The following is a 20,446-nucleotide window of genomic DNA, read 5'->3' on the forward strand; positions in this document are numbered from 1 at the left end:
AAGAGGGTTGGTGCAATAATATTTATATTAGCATGTGACATATTGAAAAGTTTCTTATGATGTTGACTGGCCTATATAAAACTCTGCAAGATGATAGTCTTCGTCTTGAAAGGACTTGAAAAGTTCGAATTATGAAATATATCATACCTATGCAAGTGGATTGGCGCAATCGTATTTATATTGGAATATGACATATTGAAACGTTTCTCATGATGTTGACTGGCCTATATACAACTCTGCAAAATGAAAGGCTTCGTCAGTCGAACAACTTGAGGTATATTCAATTTAAATGAGTGGTTCACCAGCATCTCTTGGCAGCTTCAATACCGCTTGAAAAGCTTTTATAATCCCCGGCTCTGGATTCGACTGTATTCACAAAGATGTAATTGAAATTAGGTCGTATAACTTCTGAGATACTGAAGCTTTCAACATGGATTTATACTCAGATTTACAGCTTCGACAGCAACTCTTCTTAGAAGAGGCGATTGTGTGAACCATTACTTTACACAAATTGAATATATTAAAGATTAAAGAATACATTTGCGATAGTAAATGTTTCTGAATATTAGGGTTGCCAATTAGTGTGAGGAAGTTCAACAGCGCTGTTGTTAACCGAAGTTCGAAAAACAGTTTTAAATGAAAATTATTCATCATTGGCCAAGACGCATATTCAAAAAAATATTTTATACGGAGAGTTCCAAAAAACAGTTACAACAGTTGGTGGGATTACAAAGTTACATATCTTCTGAAAGATTTGAATGATTTGAATGTACCGTAAAGTTTTTCAAGAGTTTTTTTTTTCATTTTTAGGTACCTATTAATTTTTTTCCATTGCTCTGAGCGTTTTCTACAATGAACTTCTAATAAGAAAACCTCTTATGATTATCTGAAACATATCTACATCGAAAATATATTATATGTGTTTTTATGAGCAGAAAAAGAAATGATAGCAATAATAACATCCGAAACGAACACTATAATTGTAATGGAAATAATTTATATGCTTACACAAAAAAATTAATGGCGCAATGAATGTTCGAATTGGAGTCCATCCATTTCGAGATAATTTTGAACTCTGTTTTTCATATTATTTATTGCCCTTAATACATTGGCTGCATTGTTGCGAAATCATTCAAAGTCCTCAATCTGGAATCTTCCACATTTTCTATCTCTCTGCCAGCGTAACTCATAGTTTTCAATGTCCCCCATAGAAAATAGTTCAAAATAGTAAGATCTGGTGATCTTGCAGCCCATCTTATTGGCCCATTATTTGTCTCGAAATGGAAGGACTCCAATTACTTAATTTCAATTTTCATTCGTTTCGGATGTTATTATTGCTATCATTTCTTTTTCTGCTCATAAAATCACATATAATATATTTTTATTGTGGATATGTTTCAGATAATCATAAAACATTTTCTTATTTGAAGTTAATTCTAGAAAACGCTCAGAGCAATGGAAATATGAAAAACTATGAATAGATACCTAAAAATGAAAAAAACTCTATAAAAACTCTACGGTACAAAGGGAGACGTGAAAGTTGCTATTGTATTTGACACAAGACTAAAAACAAAAAAATGTGTTAGGGTTCCTTTTCAAACGAAAACAGTGGGACAAAGTAGCTTTAACTACGTCTTGCCAATACTTTTTAATTACCTCCCAGACGAAATAAAACACCAAGAATCATTATGCTCTTTTGAAACTGCCACTAAAAAGTTTTTATTTGATACACCTCGAAATGATATTCATTGCCTCAAATTCGATATGTATGTGTATGTTGAGTTCAGAACCCTTTTTTAAATGTAATTTGTAAATTGTATTGGCTAAAAATCAATTTCACTTTATATTAATAATTGTACTATTCATGAGATTTTTACGTTTATGTGCATGTATATATTTTACTAAATTTTTTGTTTGTCCCTTACTTGTGATGTACTGTTTGGAACCTTTGGTGTAGTAATGAATATTACTGGCGTTTTTTCCCAACACCAAATCGTTATTTTTCACCTCGACACGTGTTTCGATCACCAAGTGATCATCTTCAAGTGATCATCCTCTTGAAGATGATCACTTGGTGATCGAAACACGTGTCGAGGTGTAAAAATAACGATTTGGTGTTGGGAAAAAACTCCAGTAATATTTGTCCCTTACTTTACTTTACATCGTTTGTATTCACCAAATCAGGATTATCTTAATAACCATGCTCCTGTGCACTGTTATTTGATAAGTATATACATTTTTTTTATTTTCGGGAGCGCTCTGGTTCAATTTGAATTCGTACTTAGATAAAAATTGGCCACTAAAGTACACTCGAAAAAAAATTGAGAATAAATATAATGTCATTCATAAGACACGTTTCTTCACAAAAATCTATGATTCGAAAATAACCTTTTGTAGTTTGATTCATTTGAGAGAAAAGTAACAATTAAATGTATAATAAATACGATATACAAAAATGTATATTTGGAAACCGTTCCGAGCTACATTGTCATGATTCCGAATTGATCAGATAAATCCGTAAGTTCATACTCCAACAGACGATTCTCCAGAGACATTTTTTTTATTTCCCAAAATTTACAAGTCAATTATAGAGCAACAGAAAACAATTATCGTGATAATTAGTTCTTGTATAAAGTTACTGAATCAAAAGAAGGCAAGAACAGACAAATATTCAATTTTTGAAACTGATTGCTTTCTCCCTTTCTTTGGATGATTCCCACATTTTTTGTATGAAGATGGAGAAGTAGAAAGCCAAAAACTTTCTTTCCCAATAATAATAATATTATGGAAAACAATTGTATCAAAAAGAGTTCAATGATGCCGGCGTTGGCTGCTTAAATCTGGCCACCGAATATTCATTATATATTTGATCCCTATTCTCATTGTTATGGCTATACCTAGAATATTAATCTTTGGACCCCAATGAAATGTATGTGGCACAGGTCAATAATCAATGTCACTCCAGTAATGTTTCATTTTATGGTATTCAGAATTGAATTATACGTTCCTATTACTCTGGTGAATCATGAACTCATTGTTGATTAAATATCTGACTCAAGCAGAACAACTGCAACTACAGTTAACTCAACTTTAATGTAGTAGTATTCTTCTGAAAAATATACATGAAAACATCATTCATCCATTATGCAATATCATTCTAACAGGGTTTTAGCAGACCTATTTTAAGAAAGTGTAATACCTTGTTCTAGAAGTATTACGACGAATAAACGTCACTCAGGTTCCACGTTAAAACACAATTAAATCTTGAAAAAAGCGATAGAAGCGATAAAGAGGTTCTTCAGAGATGCAAAGAAACATTGATATACATTGTTTGCGACGAAGTGCGAAAACAAAAAAAATGTGATTTTTTTGCCAAAGATTGCTCGGGGATGGTTTTGACCTTCAAGTTGTTTCTGAAAAAATGATAATCAGCTAGTTATTAGGCTCTTAGATCCTACAGGAACTTGTTTGGTTCCTCTCCGAATTTTATATGTTTCCATAGCGCCTCGTTAACAGGAAAAATAATCAAGTACACGAAATAGTTTCAGAAGCAAGTTTTCAATAAATAATGTCTCATATACATATAATGGATTAAATCGATTCAGAGTTACTCACAATTAGTATACAACCGGTTGTATAAATAAAATCTACCAGTGGTATTTAGACAATAGTGTTTTCATTCGTTTCATTAAAGTGATCATGAATTACCATAAAGTAGACAAGTCATCAATCACCCATATCATATTATTTGAATTTCTAATCATATTACTTTGATCCCTAACAAGTATCTACCTGCTGGTTCCTTCATTGGGATTTGAAATATAAATTCAATGAATTTTTCAAAACATAACATAACAATCAACTGCTCCACTTACCAGTTACTGCAAATTCCGAACACCAAGGACGTCCCCTCATTAACAAAAATCGAGAGAAGTGGAGTCAGGAAGAGACAAGAGATGCCTTTTCTCATCGAGGAAAACAGTATTCTTATCAAGACGAGACAGGAGTTATCATTCAACTAATGAAGTCTATAGAAGAAAAAAATTTTTTCTTGGGTAGTCAAAACAAGACGACAGAAGGTATTTTCTTGTCTCGACAAGAGAATAAAACAGTATTAGGTTTCTCAATTATGAGTACAATTTGTCTTTCGTTGACAAATTTTTCCAAGACGAATAATCTGTATCTGTAGAGTAGGGACGGTGAGTATAGGCCCACAGTACTTAGGCCGCATGTGACCCATTGTACATTCTCCCGAGGAAGTGTCCTCCTAGGTCATCGTCCATTCTGTCCTTTTCACGAAAGTGAACAGGTCACTAGGAGACATCTCCTTTATATTGGCAGGTGTAGGCCAAGATTTGCCGAACACACACTCTCTTATTGGCGATAACTCCGGACTCCGGAGAAATGTCTGACAGTTTCATCACACATCCTGCATAGAGATTTGTCCACTAACCCCATAATATGGAGGTGTTTCTTTAGTTGACAGTGGCCAGTCATAAATCCTACTGTTAAGCGTAGGTTTTTCCTGGTCATCGCCAGATATTTCTTCGGCACCAGCTTTCCAGGGTCGTCCAGGGTATCCTGGCAAGACTGCATCCCTTGATTCCATACCATCTCTTTAGGGATTGAGCATGGGTGTGACGTTTGGCTAAAATTCTTAGTCCAGCCGCTTCCTTGGCTAAAGAGTCGGCAATGCGATTACCTTTACTCCTGTCGTGCCCTTTAACCCACCTCAGGATGATTTTATTATCTACCGAGGCTTTCGCTAAGTCTTGGTGGCACTCTAGTACTAGCCCTGGGCTGTTCAAGGCTTGTCTGATATCAGTGCAGATAGTTATATTTTTGCCAGAAATTGCTCGCCTGGTTATTTCTTTTGTGGCGACTGAGATACCAGCCAGTTCTGTTTGAACCACCCTGGTATTTTTCCCATTCCCAACTTAATACTTAGACTTAGTGATCTGGAGTAAACTCCACATCCTGAGCCTTCTTTGATTTTTGAGCCGTCTATATATATGCGTATTGTATTCGTAACATTATGTTACTCAATTATGAGTACAATTTGTCTTTCGTCGACAAATTTTTCCAAGTCGAATAATAATTCAATTAACAAAAAAAGCGTTTAACTTTTCTACAGAAACTTTTGAGATTAAAAAATGTTGGGTATATTCAAGTTTTCGAAAAAAAAAATGTTTTTTTCATTTCTTCATTTCAAACCACTATAGCACACTATAGCGATTAGCACAAAAACTGTAATTGGGTTTTGTGTAAGTGTTTTGATATTTTCAGTCTTTGGTTGCAATTCATCTTCTGTTGGAATTATATTTCAAGTCCATTCATGAAAATACCCTGTTTATACGATCATGGAAAGTTTATGATAAATCATTCAAATAACTATCAACTTAAATATTTCTGGTTGTTCAAGCCAAACTATTGAGTTTATTTCGATGGAAGTAATTTTCTCGATATCTCTAAATTTTTTTTCAGAGTGGTAACTACGAAAACCTAAAACGTGTACGAATGACCACCCGCAGTATTCAATAATGATTGAGCGGATATGATTATTCAAAATGGTTCGCTAACTCCTCACATAAATAGAATCATATGTCGTGATTCAGAGTGCGTGTCAAAAGACTAATTATATTATTTATATTACGAACTTGTAATAGAAACCGTGTCGACTTTGATAATGAAGGGTGTGTGAAAATTTTATAATTACCATCATGAAATGTGTCATTAAGTTTCATCAAGTAACAGATCAGTGTACCTATTCATAACCTAATTTGTTTTTTCAGAACGTGAAATATTGAAAGTTAAAATTATTTAGTTAATTGTAAAAATTGATACAAAAATTAAACTCAAACTGTTGAAGAAGCCTCTTCAGATGATCCCATATTTTTCAATTCAAATCTTCGTTCTGTATAGTCGAAGTAAACGATTTTGTGCACTCTTAAAGTTGTCTCCACTCTCAAAAGGCCAAATAACCAATACATAAAAATGAACCGGCAGCAAACTAGTCTACATGGACTGTAGACTTGGCAGTTCGTATTAAATAATTTTTACTAACAGAGTTCTATGATTGGCAGAAGAGTCATAAAATTAAATTTAAAGTCATGTTACGGTGACGAATAGAAATCGGGGAATGCAGCCTTGGTTACCGCCGTCGTGTTCAGTTCAGAAACTGATCGCGATTTGAGTGTTAAAATTCGATATTGGTGCAGTTATTATTATTTAAAACTTTTGATTGTCAAGTTGGCGGGAATTCGGTCAAAATGTTGAAGAAAACCAATTTCTAAATTGTCGACGTTTCGTTATGGAACATGGAACAAAATGCGTTAACAAAAGGTCTGATATTGAAAACTTACACACCTCATATTTCAGTCTAACAGAAAAAATCAAACAATAACTAACTTTGGAATCATTAACCGACTGCTTTTTTTAAATACAATTTTCATTTCTTTCATGGGCTTTTTTTGAATTATAAAGAACAATTTAGACACAGTTCAGATTGTTAATCCCTTCGTGTCTGTGTCAACGTATTTCAGGAACCTGTGTACGTATTTATATTTTGTGTCGAAATTATTCACTTTCACCCTTCAACTCGGAAAGTAAGTACTCATCAACGTTGTTTTTTTGTAAAGTGTTCGAAACGTTTATTATTTTTTAACGATTGTTATATTAGGTACCTAATTTTGTTTCTGACGGAACTGCTTTGTAAATTTCCATTTCAATATGTATGTCTTGTTCTTATACTTCAGATTCCTGAAAATGAAACAATAAAGTTTCGAAACGTCGACAATTTAGAAATTGGTTTTCTTCAACATTTTGATCGAATTCCCGCCAACTTGACAATCAAAATCATATTCAACGGTCGCCATCCTATTCAAATTATTTAAAACTTTTGTTATCTGTTTAAAATGTGGCGTCTTTGGACAAGTACTGATAGTAATAACGCAGACTTTTTCCATTGTAGTGATTTCAATAGCGATGGTGAACAATGTAAAAAAGAGATATCAGTGAATAAGATTTGGATTCATTTGAATATTGAAACACAGAGAGTATGTTTCAATGTATATAAGGATCTATATCTCAAGTTTGGTTTCCAGGGAAACAAACTAATACAATCAACATCAGATTTGATCGAAATTCCTTCCTCAACTGAACGTAAAACTAACCTTATGAATGCAAGACGGCATGTGATGCAGGATTACCAAAACCTTTAGATGTTCATCTATAAAATCATTGAAAAAACAATATACGACTGTTATAAAAGCAATGAGATTCCGACAACTGAAATCATAAGGGAGAAATTGAAAACTTCCGGCCATAACGTGAGCTGCTGTGACAATATTCTTCAGAATTGGATAAAGAAACTAGGATTTAGATTTGAAATAATAAACAAACAGCAGAAGAATAGTGGATTTGTATAACAAATACTTAGAACAAATAACCAAATATAGACAAGAATACCAGCAAATTTTCTATTTGGACGCAACTTGGTATGATACTCACAACACAGTTACGAAAAGGTGAACTGATGGTTCGAGAATGTGTACGCCTAACATGACTGCAAACAAAAGATCGCGACTAATCATTGTGCATTGCGGAGGAAGTAAATGATGGGTTCCGAATTCTTTGAAATTATGTAGAAAAACCTTGAGGACTGCAATACTATTATAAGAACACGAAATCTAATATTTTCGAAAAATGGTTTGAAAACACATTGATATCAAATGTGGATGCGAATAGTGTAATATTTCTTGACAACGCTTCCTATCATTCGCGACAGCTCATCAGAGTACCAAATAACAATTCGAGGAAAGATGAAATACAAAGTTTTTTAATGGATAACAATTTGTATTTTGAAAATAACTATACCAAAAACCAACTACTTGAAGTTTTACAGACAAAACATTTGAAAAAGTATCCCCTCTATTTTTGTGTTTTCAATCCCATAGAGTTGATTTGGGGAAAATTGAAATGAAGCATTAGGCGTAAAAATAATTTTCCAAAATGTACTGTATGATATTGTATGATACTGTATTCGCATACAGTTGTGATCAATTTTTCGAGTGAAATTTTAACCACTTGATATTTTGAGAATGGATCGATAATATTTGAACGTGAAGTGAGATTTTTGGTGTTTCTCCTAGACAACAAGTCCATTTCGAAAAAAAAAAAAAAATACAAGTTATCAATCAATCGGGAATGAAAGTCAACGGATTATTAAAAATTGACAGGATTTGCTGCAGTAACGATTCTGGGATAGTAAGAGCCAGAATATGATGCAGAATATGAATCAACTTATCTGTTGTTACAGAAATATAAAAGAAAGTTGAGGCTGGGTTTGATAGCAACTGCAGCTACCATAATTATTTTTATAGATTGGACTCATCGGAGAAGGTTATCACTTTCAATAGTTTTCAAATGACCTCATTAAGAGGATTACGTCGAAAGCAGTTTTGCGTTACCTTAGTCACTGCAGAAATATCTCACCAAGGGGAAGTGTCCATATTTGTTGAATATTATTCAATGTCCATCATGGTATTAGCCAGGGAATAGCCGTTTCTCGGCAAGAATTCAAAAGATCTTGCTGTTGCAACGTTGAGAAATTTCAAGATTGCATTTCGAAATATTTATTTTTTTATAAGTATTAATCTCCTTGATACAGTCATCAGACTTATTTTGACTTCTGTTGAAAATTGGCGTTACATTTTTCTATAGTTCAGAAGACAAACTCAGGAAAGTGATCAAACAACATATTTGTAGAACTTGGTGAGAAAACACCTAGTTAAAATGATGCTAAGATAATGTTGGTACAGAAGTTTTTAAGAGACTTCAAAAACAAGCACTTTCTCTAAACACCTGCAACATTTTTCTCGACGTGCTTTTCCTTAATCAAGTTGGCGTCTTCAGGAGATAAGTCAATGCAAGAGGTTCCAGTTCTACTTTTCAATACTCATTCCTTTTTCTGTACAATTGAAGAAAAGTACAAGCTGAACATCAGTTTGATGAAACAAATGCCGTCGTTCATTTTACAGCATTTTATTCTTTATTACAAGTTCCCTGGCTAATCCGACTACCAAATTAATCAAGTCTTCAATAGGAAAATTCCAGGAGAATGTTAATTTGTGTTTACATTGTTAATCCGTCGTAGGCTGAAGCATAAAAACAGTGCTAGTTGAAAGGGAAGTCTCAATTATTTGTAATTTGTGCAATTCGAATAAATTATAGTAGGAGAAACTGAGGGATTTCGACCTTCCTATGATTGTGTGAAAAATTATATTTGAGGTTAAAAAAAGTAAATTTATCGTTCATTTTCAACATCTGTTTTGGCTTTTTTTTGGCTTTTTCTCTCAGTTACAAACATTTAATTTTTATATCATCGCAACACGATGAGACTTGTGAAGAATTTATATCAGAGAATTAGATTGAAAAATTTCACATCAAATCGTGACATACCTACAACAATTATTGTTTTTGCGAAATCTTACCAAAAGGTCATACCTACTTCAACAATGAGGATTGCAGATTGGAATTTTCGGTAAAAGATTTAATAGACTTTGGACTATCTGGAATTTCAAGTTACAAATTGGGATTCTTCAACTATTTGATAAGGTGCAAGTTGTCTTCCAGGATATGTACAATTTGAAATGAATGAATTTGTGAAAAATTCCTTCAATGAAAGCTGAATAGATCGTAATTATTGGATACCATAAAAGTTGGTTTAATTTTTCGTGAATTTTTTCCACAACAATTTTTTATGGAAACAAAGATTTTGGCTTTCTACTTCTTCATCATTTCACAAAAAAAAAGGACCTTCCAGACACAAACTGGAAAAAAAAGCCCTCTCGAAACAACTACTTTCGTAAGTTTTGCTAGCTCGAACTTCCATTGTCTAATATGGTATGATATGATTTGAAATCTCTGAAAGAACATATAAAGTTAAAAAGTAAAATGAATAGCTGAAAATAATTTTATTTGTTTTTTCAGAGATTTCAAATCATATTATATCATATTAGACAATGAAAGTTCGAACTACTAAAATTCACCACGAAACATTGTCAACCACTTTTAAACAAAATACTTTCATGTGAATATTGAACTACATAAAAGAAAAAATATTTTCGAAACAACTTCTCAAATATGAACACTGAATAATAAAAAAATATTTTTTCTACAGATGCTATACAATGTGCCACTTCTCTCATCGCTTTCATACATAAAAATGGAAAGATTTCTCACGCAGTGAGAAATATCCGTCATTACCGTGAGAAATAATTTCTCACTGTTATCACCATAACCCAAGTCAGTCATGAATCATGAATTGTTACATGTCAGATTGATATGACACATTCTCCATGTTGACAACGCTACGGCAACGATTCGCGTGCAATATCCAAGTATCCCATTGTCGACGTTTTCATAACAACAAAACCGAAGCACTGCATAATAATTGCTGTCAACTTACCCAACGAAAATAGTATTGTTAATTGTTATAGTATAAACAGTTCAGATTTATCAAATATACATAATGGAATACGAAGATTTAGAGTTGGAAAATAACACTCCAGAAATTGTTCAGAAAGCAATAGATGTTTGCAATCAAGCACATCAAGAGAAAAAAATGAAATCGCTTAAGAAAACTTTATGGACTGGAAAATGAAAGTTAAGATAAATTCTTCTTCGGAAAATACTTTGTTTGTTTATTTTGAAGAGTTGTCAAGAAGATTGAAACCATTAACATTATGGTCTCAGTACTCGATGCTGAGGAATACCTTAATTATTGAAAACTGTGTTGATATATCAAAATACGTAAAACTACGTGCATTTTCAAAACGCAAATCTGAAAAATATGCTTCAAAACAGTCAAAAACATTAACTTCTGAAGAAATTCAACAATTTTTAAAAGATACTCTTGATGAAAAGGATTTGCTGATAAAGGTATGAATTGAAAATTTTTAAATTGTTATCGAAAAATGGATGTTTGGTTTTGATTTCAGGCCTTACAGGGGCATGCCGTTGTGATGAACTTCTAAAATTAAAAATTGATGACATGGAAGATCTTAATTCGGCCCTTTTAATAAAATTACCCGATACTAAAACCAAGGAACCAAGGTTCCGAGAAATTTCACAGTCACAGGAGAATTCTACCAAATTTACAAAAAATATGTGAAGCTTCGACCATGCACAAATGAAACAAGTTTTTTTCAAATTAAAAAAATACCAAATTTACGAAACAGCCTGTGGGGATGAATAAATTTGGCACCATGGCGAAAGAAAAAGCGAAATTTTTGCAATTACCGAACCCTGAATTATATACTGGCCACTGTTTCCGAAGGTCATCTGCGACTATTTTAGTTAATGCAGGGGCAGATCTTTTAACTTTAAAACGCCATGGGGGTTGGAAATCCAGCAATGTTGCTGAATCTCATAACGGCAACTCCATAGCTAACAAAATGAAAATTTCAAAAAGTAAAGTAGAATCCATTCAGCCTCCAGCGCCATTAGAACCTGAACGCAACAATGCAACTTCGACATGTTGAAACAAAACAGCCTACCAGGAATTACTTTACAAAATTGTTAAAATATAACTGTTGATTACTATTTTAAATAAAATATAAAAATGAGTTAATGACATACAAGTATTATTATTGTATTTTGATTTTCAATACTTGAAAACAACGCAACTGTAGAAAAAGTACACTAAGATAAATGCGTGAGAGGATGACATATTTCTCACTTGGTTGATTTGCTGCGCTCGTGAGAAATATGTAATTTTCTCACTTATTGTACAATATACTATTTTTCTATTCAGTTTGTACTCCAAACATTCTTTATGGAATTGAATCAGATATCATTTTCAATATAGTGTGTGAAAGAGGTGGAATTTCACTTAGATAAAACATTGTCATTCTCAATGGCGGACATCCGATGTTTTGGAATAAGACACTTGTCTTATTGCCTCTTCAGCATTAATCTGGATAACATCGTCAAATGAAGCACTCAATTCATTCATGAAATCACAACTTCATGTCACGAATGAGTTAAATCTACTCGTGTCATCGATGATGGTACGGAATGACATTCGTTCGTTTATTTGATTTAAACCCAGCTATATAAATCTTGTTTGAGTTGAAAAGGGTATATTTTCAGAAGGGAATATTTTTTGGGAAAAAAATTTTAGCTTTCTACTTGTCCATCATTTCTTTAAGATCAAAATATAGCACTGTATTTCAAATTAGCATTGTAGCAATATCCATAATAAGTTTGAAATCATCTTAATAATAATAATAATAATAATAATAATAATATCGCCTTTATTATCTTCTAATACATTCAAATCAAATTAATCATGTACAGTTCATTTATTATAAGAAGACAAAAGGCGAAGTTCAATTTACATGATTTATTCAATTGCTCTTCCACTTAACCTCAAAAATGTCGCCTAATACGCAAAGGAATAAACAAAAAGAATTTTTAAATATCTTAAAATATTATGACTATTTATAGATTTGTAATAGGTTTGGGTCATTAATAGTTTGAAGATAATAAGAATCGTTTGAAATTGATATTGAAATGATTGAAGTCATCTCGTTTCATGGGCTCGGGAATGTCATTATAAATTGCACAGATCTGGTAGCTGAAACTCCTTCTAAAGAACTCTGTGCGAAAGGATGGCGGAGTTAGGCGGCCTTTATACCTTACATTAATATTATGCACATTAGTTGTAAAAGTGATTTTGTGGTGTAAGTAAGACGGCACTTTACTATTAATTATTTTGTGAAACAAAGTTGCAGCATGTAACACTCTCCTGTCGTTCATATTTAACCAGCCGGTATCCTTCAGTTTATGTGATATTCTTTCTCTTCTTCTTATACCAAAAATTATTCGTAGGCAGGAATTCTGAACTTTTTGTATTTTTTTCTTGAATTGGTTGGTTAAACATGGACCATACAAAACATCAGCATAATTGAATATAGATAAAATTAATGATTCGCACAAATTCGCCTCCACCTTCATGGGTAGGAAATTTCGGTGTCCATATATAATTTTGAGCGAATAATATGCACGCCTAATAAACTGATTAACCTGGCTTTCGAATGTCAAGTCCTTATCTAAAATGATGCCCAGGCTTTTGGCTTTTGGGACAACTCCAAGTACATGATCATTCACTACTACTTTCACAGATTTGCATATATCATTTCTAGGGCCTTTTGGTCCGAAAACAATAACATTGGATTTACTACAATTTATATTTAAGCAGCATTTTTCACAAATAATTTTAAGTCACTATTGATTTGAGTACACGCATTATCAATCATTTCAGGTGAGAAGCTATAATACATCTGGGTATCGTCGGCATACAAATGTATATTACAAAATTTTAAACATTTTGCAAGTTGAGATGTGTAGATAGCAAACAAAAGGGGTCCCAAAATAGAGCCCTGTGGCACTCCACATATCAACTTCTATGTTTCCTTCTATGGTAACCTTTTGTTGACGGTTGGTGAGATACGATCTGATTAGTGATATAGCATTTTTAGAGAGTCCTATATAGCCAAGAATTAATAACATTAAATCGAAGTTAATAGTATCGAACGCTCTACTAAAATCAAAAAGTACCAATACTGTATTATTTTTTCGTCACGTGCTCTTATAATATCGTCCACTATATGCAACAAAGCAGTTGTACAACTATGTCCTTTACGAAATCCGGATTGAGTTATTGGAAGTATAGAGAAATTGTCAAAGTGTTCTTCCAACTGAACTTCAATAGCTCTTTCAAGAACTTTTGACAAAGTTGGTAATAAACTAATGGCGCGTATGTCTTTGTATTCTGATGGATTATTTTTTTTTGGAACAACTTTTACAATTGCTTCCTTCCATACCGTGGGAAAAATATTATTTTTCAGACAAAAATTCACAATATGTGTTACATATGGAATTATATACTTACTTCGACAATATCAAACTTGTCGAAAAATGTTCAAATTCTGAGCCTGAAACACATCATTGGTGAATATTACAGGTTCTAAAAACGTGTCAACAGATTGGAATTTCTACGAGAAGAGAAAATATAAAAAATTAAATAATAATGTAATTTTCAAAATAATGAAATATTTGAATGATACCGTTGGAAACGAAAAGATATTCAACACAAAAAAAACAATGAGTATGAAATTCTGAAATATATGAATGCTAACTTTTAATAAAACAAATTATTATGACCATATATGAAAATGAATTATCAAACGGATCTATTCTCGTTATGAAATAGTAATTTAAATTAATATAGTTTAAAAAGATTAAAAAAACACGCTTTCATAGCATACGAAACAGAAAAATAAAATGAATATAGTTTTAAAAAACTAAAAAACACGCTTTTAAAGAACATCGAACTAAAAAGTTAAAGATATTTTTTAAGCTTAATACAATAACGAACGAACAATACTAGTATTATTGTGAAAAAAGCAACGGGCGCTTGATATACAATAAATATGGCACAAACCACCCACGCTTTTTTCACAATAATACTAGTATTTTTCGTACGTTATTGTTTTACGCTTATTTAAAAAAAATATTTTTAACTTTTTAGTTTGATGTTCTTTAAAAGCGTGATTTTTAGTTTTTTAAACTATATTTATTTTTCATTTTTTAGTTTCGTATGCTCTAAAAGCGAGTTTTTAGTCTTTTTAAACTTTATTTATTTTATATAAACTTTGGGATCAATCAGTCGAACATTGTTTAGAAAAATGACTATTGATATTTTCCGATTCCGGAGAGTGAGCCTGAAAATCAGCTACCAAGCCCAAGGCAGCAGGCGCGCAAAGGAGGGTTACAAATAAGGCAGCAAGCGCGCGTGTTAATAAAAAAATACTTTTTCCAAATGAAGAAATATATGTAAAGTGAGTTCGAATTATATCAAGGAGGTTACGTACAGCGCCATCTGCCCGCGAATAGGTCAAGCAATAATGTCGATATATCAAATACAGATCTCGAGCTTGAGAGTTACAAACAAATAAACATACATACATACATACATGTGAAGCTAATAAAAGCGTGTTGAAAAGGGAAACACAAATTTCACAAGTTTGATACTTGAGGAATATATCAAAGCCACTTCCTGAGTAACGATCTTGACAATTCATAGAAAAATTTTATTGGAATCTACCGGGACACCCCAATTGATACTAATCATATTTCAAACAGCATTTACTCACCTAAAGTTTTTGAACTAGTAATAGGACTAAGAGGATAAAAGTCCCCATGAAGTGGACAGTGAAATCCGATTGTCTGTTCCCTTCTTCGTGCTCTTCGCGTCAAGACACACAGTATACAACCAGCCAATAGCATGAAGAATCCGACAACTATACAGGCTGGACCCAGGACTCTGGAATTGCCCGTGAATGCTATCCGGGCTTCATAGCGATCTGGTTCCTCGTCCTCGCCCGGACCTCTATAAGAAGCGGCTGAAAAAATATAGTCCACAATAAAATAGGTGCTATTGTAGGGATCATAGATAATCGTCTCAAATTATAAATGGACTGATCCGTTTGTCTATCCATGTTTACAACATGGGCTGAAAAGTCTCGGAACTAACACATAGATGGTGCATATCTTGCATTCACCGCATTTTCAGTTAGTACTAACCTTCAAAAGAAGGTTAGTACTAACTGAAATTTCATGAAAGTCCACTCATAAGTTTATGAGTTATTGTGGTAACAGTGATACTAGTTTTGTTATTTTCAAAACAATGGATACAAAAATTCGTGTTTTAATTTTACCCTGCTTCTTGATGAGAAAAACACACCGTTTAAGTGAAGCAATGGTTTGAAAAGTGTTATAAGAAACAACAATTAAACGTTGGTTTTCTGATTTCAAACGTGGTCGTAGAGACACCGATGATGCAGAATACAGTGGACGTCCAAATGAGGCGGTAACAGGAGAAAAAAAAATACAAAATCATTTTGAATGATTGAAAAGTAAAGTTGCGGAAGTTAGCTGACATTGTGGAGATATCAAAAGAACGTGTTGGCTAATAGTCAAATGCATGAGCATTTGACAATGCCAATATGCAATAATAGTGTCCGAGACTATTTTGAACTATTTTAGATTTTTTGCTTGTACGCATCATGTCTTGCGTTGTTTCCAAACAGTTTCGGATGTTAGAACCAGAACAAACCTATAGTCTCGGACACTTGGTTAAACCAGAACACATTTTGGGGAGACCACTGTGCCACCCATCGTATATATGAAGAGATGAAGACGAGAAAATACTGTTGATCATGTCAATTTTGTTATGTAGCGTTTCCTTGTAGTCAGTTCAAATGTTATCTAACCTCAATCATCAATTATTTGAAGCAAATAAATTAAAAATATTCTAGAAAATAGCCCAAACAAATTTCCACATGAATGCGCATGAGCAACGGCGCCAGTTCTCAACAGTTCAGCCTCGAGAGCAAGAACGATTCGGGACGGTTCAAGACAGTTTAGGATCATTTCGTAGTCGAAACCGAAACAGAGAATTCATCAATCCGAACTTATCTTCAATAAACCAGAACGCTCTATATCAACTGCGCATGATCCTGACGTCCTAGAATCTGAATTTCGTAGAACCAGAACAAACCTAAAGTACCTAATATAAATCATGGGTTTCGTACCAACGAAATTCGAAAGTTTATACGAAGTAGACATGCAGAGGGATAGTGAACGTCTTATGTTACTTTTTCCGCTGTTTTTGTATGATAATTTGGTTACTCATAATTGTTGTTATGATAAGATTGTCGGCTTGGTCACCAATATCGTTGTTCAGCAGGTATATACCGCAACTGTGATCAACAAAGCCATTAGACTGTTTTATCTTACCGTGTCTTATCTTAACCAGAACAAAAGTAAAACCATTAATTCCTCATCACAATAACGAATTGAGTAAACTTTCTGACGCTATCTATGAACTTTATAGATAGTATCGTGATCTGAAATCACGAGTTTTATAACAATTTTTTCAAGGTTATATTTTATTTATTGAAATGAATTTCAAATGATTGAAGACAATATTAAAGAGATGCATAACTTTTATGTTTGAATTCAATAATACCTTGTTTTGTTAAGAGATACAAATTAGTTCATTAAAAATGCAATTTCTTTTTTATTCGACCTAACGGAAGAGTTCCTAGTAGGTATACGTGGACTGTTAAAAAAATAACGTGAATGTTCAAATTTCGCGGACTAAGTATATTCGATTAGCGAGTTTTTATGTTATACACTCATCTCAAACATATGTGCATAGTTTCAGCTAATTAGCATGTTTAGTTTGTTGGTGAGAAGCAACAAAAGTGTTTTCCGTGCTCGGCGATTTTCTGCTAACGAAAAAATGGATCAAAGAATTTGCATCAAATTTTGTGTAAAAAATGGAATTGAACCTCGAAAGAACTTGGAATGTTGACAGTGACATACGTTGACTATACTCTGAGTCAGAAAAATATTTATAAGTTGTACACTCTTTTCACAGAGATCGAGAAGATGTGTACGACGCCCCCCCTGGACGCACCAGCACATCAACAACCGATGGAAATGTTGAGAAAGTGAAGAAAATTGTTATGGAAAATAGACGAATCACTATTTAAGGAGTTTCTGAGGATGTCGGCATATCGGTTGGCGTAAATTTTCGACATTTTCACAATGGAGTTGAATCGCTGGAGATTGAATTCATTCGGAAAAATGTTCTCGAGGAGTTTATTCCACATAAACGCAGTTCTCCAAATGAAAGAGTTCTCAGACAGTGATGTTCAAGGTAGGTTAACTGAGTTGAATCTCAAAACGATGAGCAGCCACAGTCCCTCGAGTATTTCTGACATGTACCGCTCGTGGTGGAATCAAATGTGCCAAGTCACTCGAACTCTTCCCGTGAAAGTATGTTTAGAAGAAAGACAAATCTCCCACCTTTCTTCGATGTTTCAGACTATCAAGGTTGCAAGTGATGTCCGTGTCTCCAATCAGGCAGGTTTTTTTTTGGATGGAACCCAGCAGCTTCAGGGTATGCTTAGAGGCGAAACTTCATAAAGGAGAACAATACTCCAAAGAAGGTTGAAAGTTGGTTGGTTAGGTGGAAGTTGCTGAGGTGTGTACAGTTTTCTGGTTAGGAACAGTGTTCCAAGCTTTTGAGAAGCAGCCTTTGTAATTCCAGCGACAAACTTATCCAAGCAGAAAGTGATTACCTTTACTCCTGTCGTGGCCTTTAATCCACCTCAGGATAATGTTATTATCTACCCAGGCTTTGGTTAAATCTTGGCGGCACTCTAGTTCCAGCCCTGCGGTAACACGTCTGTTCAGTGCAGATTGTTATATTTTATACCACGCTGGTATTTTTTTCCATTCCCCATTTAATCCTTGGGCTTAGTGATGTGGAGTATACTCCACATCCTGAGCCTTCTTTGGTTTTTGAGACGTCTGTATATATGCGTGTTGCATTTGTAGCATCTGACTCTTGTGTTCTGTTTTGTTTGTATTTTATAGGATTTATTAAACACAAACCTGGGTTCAATTGCATCATCACTGGTTGCCTGCATCAGAGGTTGCGCAGTAAGCGCTAATCGCCATAGGCTCAGCCTCAATTGACCCATTCCTACTTCGAGGTTTACACCAGCCGTGCGCAATCGTAACATGGCCATTAACGCAACCTCCTCAACGCACAGATCCAGAAGGGTCAGACCAGTAATTTATTCCATTGCCGCGGTTGGTGTTGTGCTCATGGCTACTGTTATGTTTAAATAAGCCAATCGCTGTATTTGATATAATTTTTGGATGGCCGTTGCTTGTAGAACTTTCGGTCCCCATGCAATGGCTCCGTACGTTAAAATAGGTTTTATCATTGCAGTGTAGATCCAGGTGACCACACGGGGTGAAAGATCCCATGCGCGTCCCACTGTCCTCCGACATTGCTGGCCGATGAACTTCTTTGCCTGGTGAAAAGGACCACCTCAGTGTTCCAAGCTTTTCAGAAGCAGCCTTTGCAATTCCAGCGATGAATTTATCAAAGCAGCCATTGTATTGTATGTCCTGACATTATTATATCCGGTTCGGAGACATTTATCTTTTTGGAGAAAACCGATGGCTGGGTTTTTGTGGCATTGAATAGAATTTTGTTAGTTTCACTTCAATTCGATATCATTTCTAGATCCTCAGTAAGACATGCAACCTCCTGCTTCCAATGAAGATGTGCATCCGCGGCTGATGTCCTGGAATCCAAATGGAATGACGAGATAAATGTGCTGTCGTCAGCAAAGCAATATATTGGATTCTTGGTTTGTATGTTTCAAAAACACATGCAGCAATTGAGAAATTATAGTTCGATACTAGATCGATATTAGACGTAACGATTTACCTAACATTCCTCCACAAACTTCGATGTGGTGAAGTTTGTTGTTCATAATTTCTGAGCAACATTAACTTGATGTCCACTAGACTGGTTACGGATTTTTCAGTCCAATTTCAAGAATATCGAGGAAAACCTACTAGTTCTGGACTTCTTCCTAGATTCTACCCCCTTTTTAAAGAGACCAATTGTGTTAGGAATCACACTTTAAAAGGTAACACCTCCTTAGTCCTTATCTCACACAAGTTTCGACTTCTGAGAGTTGTCGTTCGAAAGGGTGCGACAACTGGTTAACGGAAAAACAGATTTTTGAACAGAATCGTGTCTTCAACCTTCAGTATTGGTTTGCTTTTGTAAATGTAACACTTCATTTCCACATTTATAATTTTTATGAATGTGTTTACACATTAACATTGTATATAAAATATATTATCTCGAGAATACTTAAGAATATTTAATACCAAAAAACCTATTCTTGTCAATTTTCAGAATATAGCTCCTTTTATTGAATAAAGAATTTAACCACTGTTTCCTCACTTCACCATGGTAATATTGTGGGAAAATAGAACACTTTTGAATAAAAATTACGCTTGTATGACAAATGTAATAATCAAACCAACTTCTATTTCAGTCTTGGCACGTTCATCACTTTTTTGATGAACAAACGTGTATAAAAAAACCAGATAGATAGAATTCGCATTATACCCTGAATTACTATTAAACTTTATTTCATCACTGAAACTTTACTTGAGAATGTGAAAAGGATTCAGTGATCATCTACAGGTTTCATTACATCACCAGAACTCAAAAAAACTCCGAAATTGCAAATTTGACAGCTGCTTTGAAAACGGATATTGTCAAGTGTTTTCTATATCAAAGAAATGATATTATTTGTGCAGTTGCTTAGCTAAATAGTCAACATATTATTTCTTGAGTAATCAAAAGTCTTAATGATGGATGAACGTCTCTGCGGATACATCTAATTAAAAATCACCAAATGAAAACCTCAACCCACTTATGAATTTTTATGTTAATTTTCATTTTCGATGTCATATTCGAAACCCCTGTTTT

General features: G+C 33.8%; 1 protein-coding gene across 1 annotated transcript in view; it reads right to left on the reverse strand.

Annotated features, from left to right (window-relative positions):
• LOC111502818 (uncharacterized) overlaps positions 1–20,446 on the reverse strand; it is a 151,864-nt gene that overhangs the window by 49,421 nt on the left and 81,997 nt on the right. Inside the window, 1 exon segment of the mRNA XM_074169642.1 lies at positions 15,222–15,470. Coding sequence (XP_074025743.1) covers positions 15,222–15,470 — 249 coding nt within the window.

This window comes from Leptinotarsa decemlineata, unplaced genomic scaffold (assembly GCF_025532065.1).
Source record: "Leptinotarsa decemlineata unplaced genomic scaffold, Ldec_3_MD MMD2_P_RNA_scaffold_5, whole genome shotgun sequence".
NCBI classification, from domain to species: domain Eukaryota; kingdom Metazoa; phylum Arthropoda; class Insecta; order Coleoptera; family Chrysomelidae; genus Leptinotarsa; species Leptinotarsa decemlineata.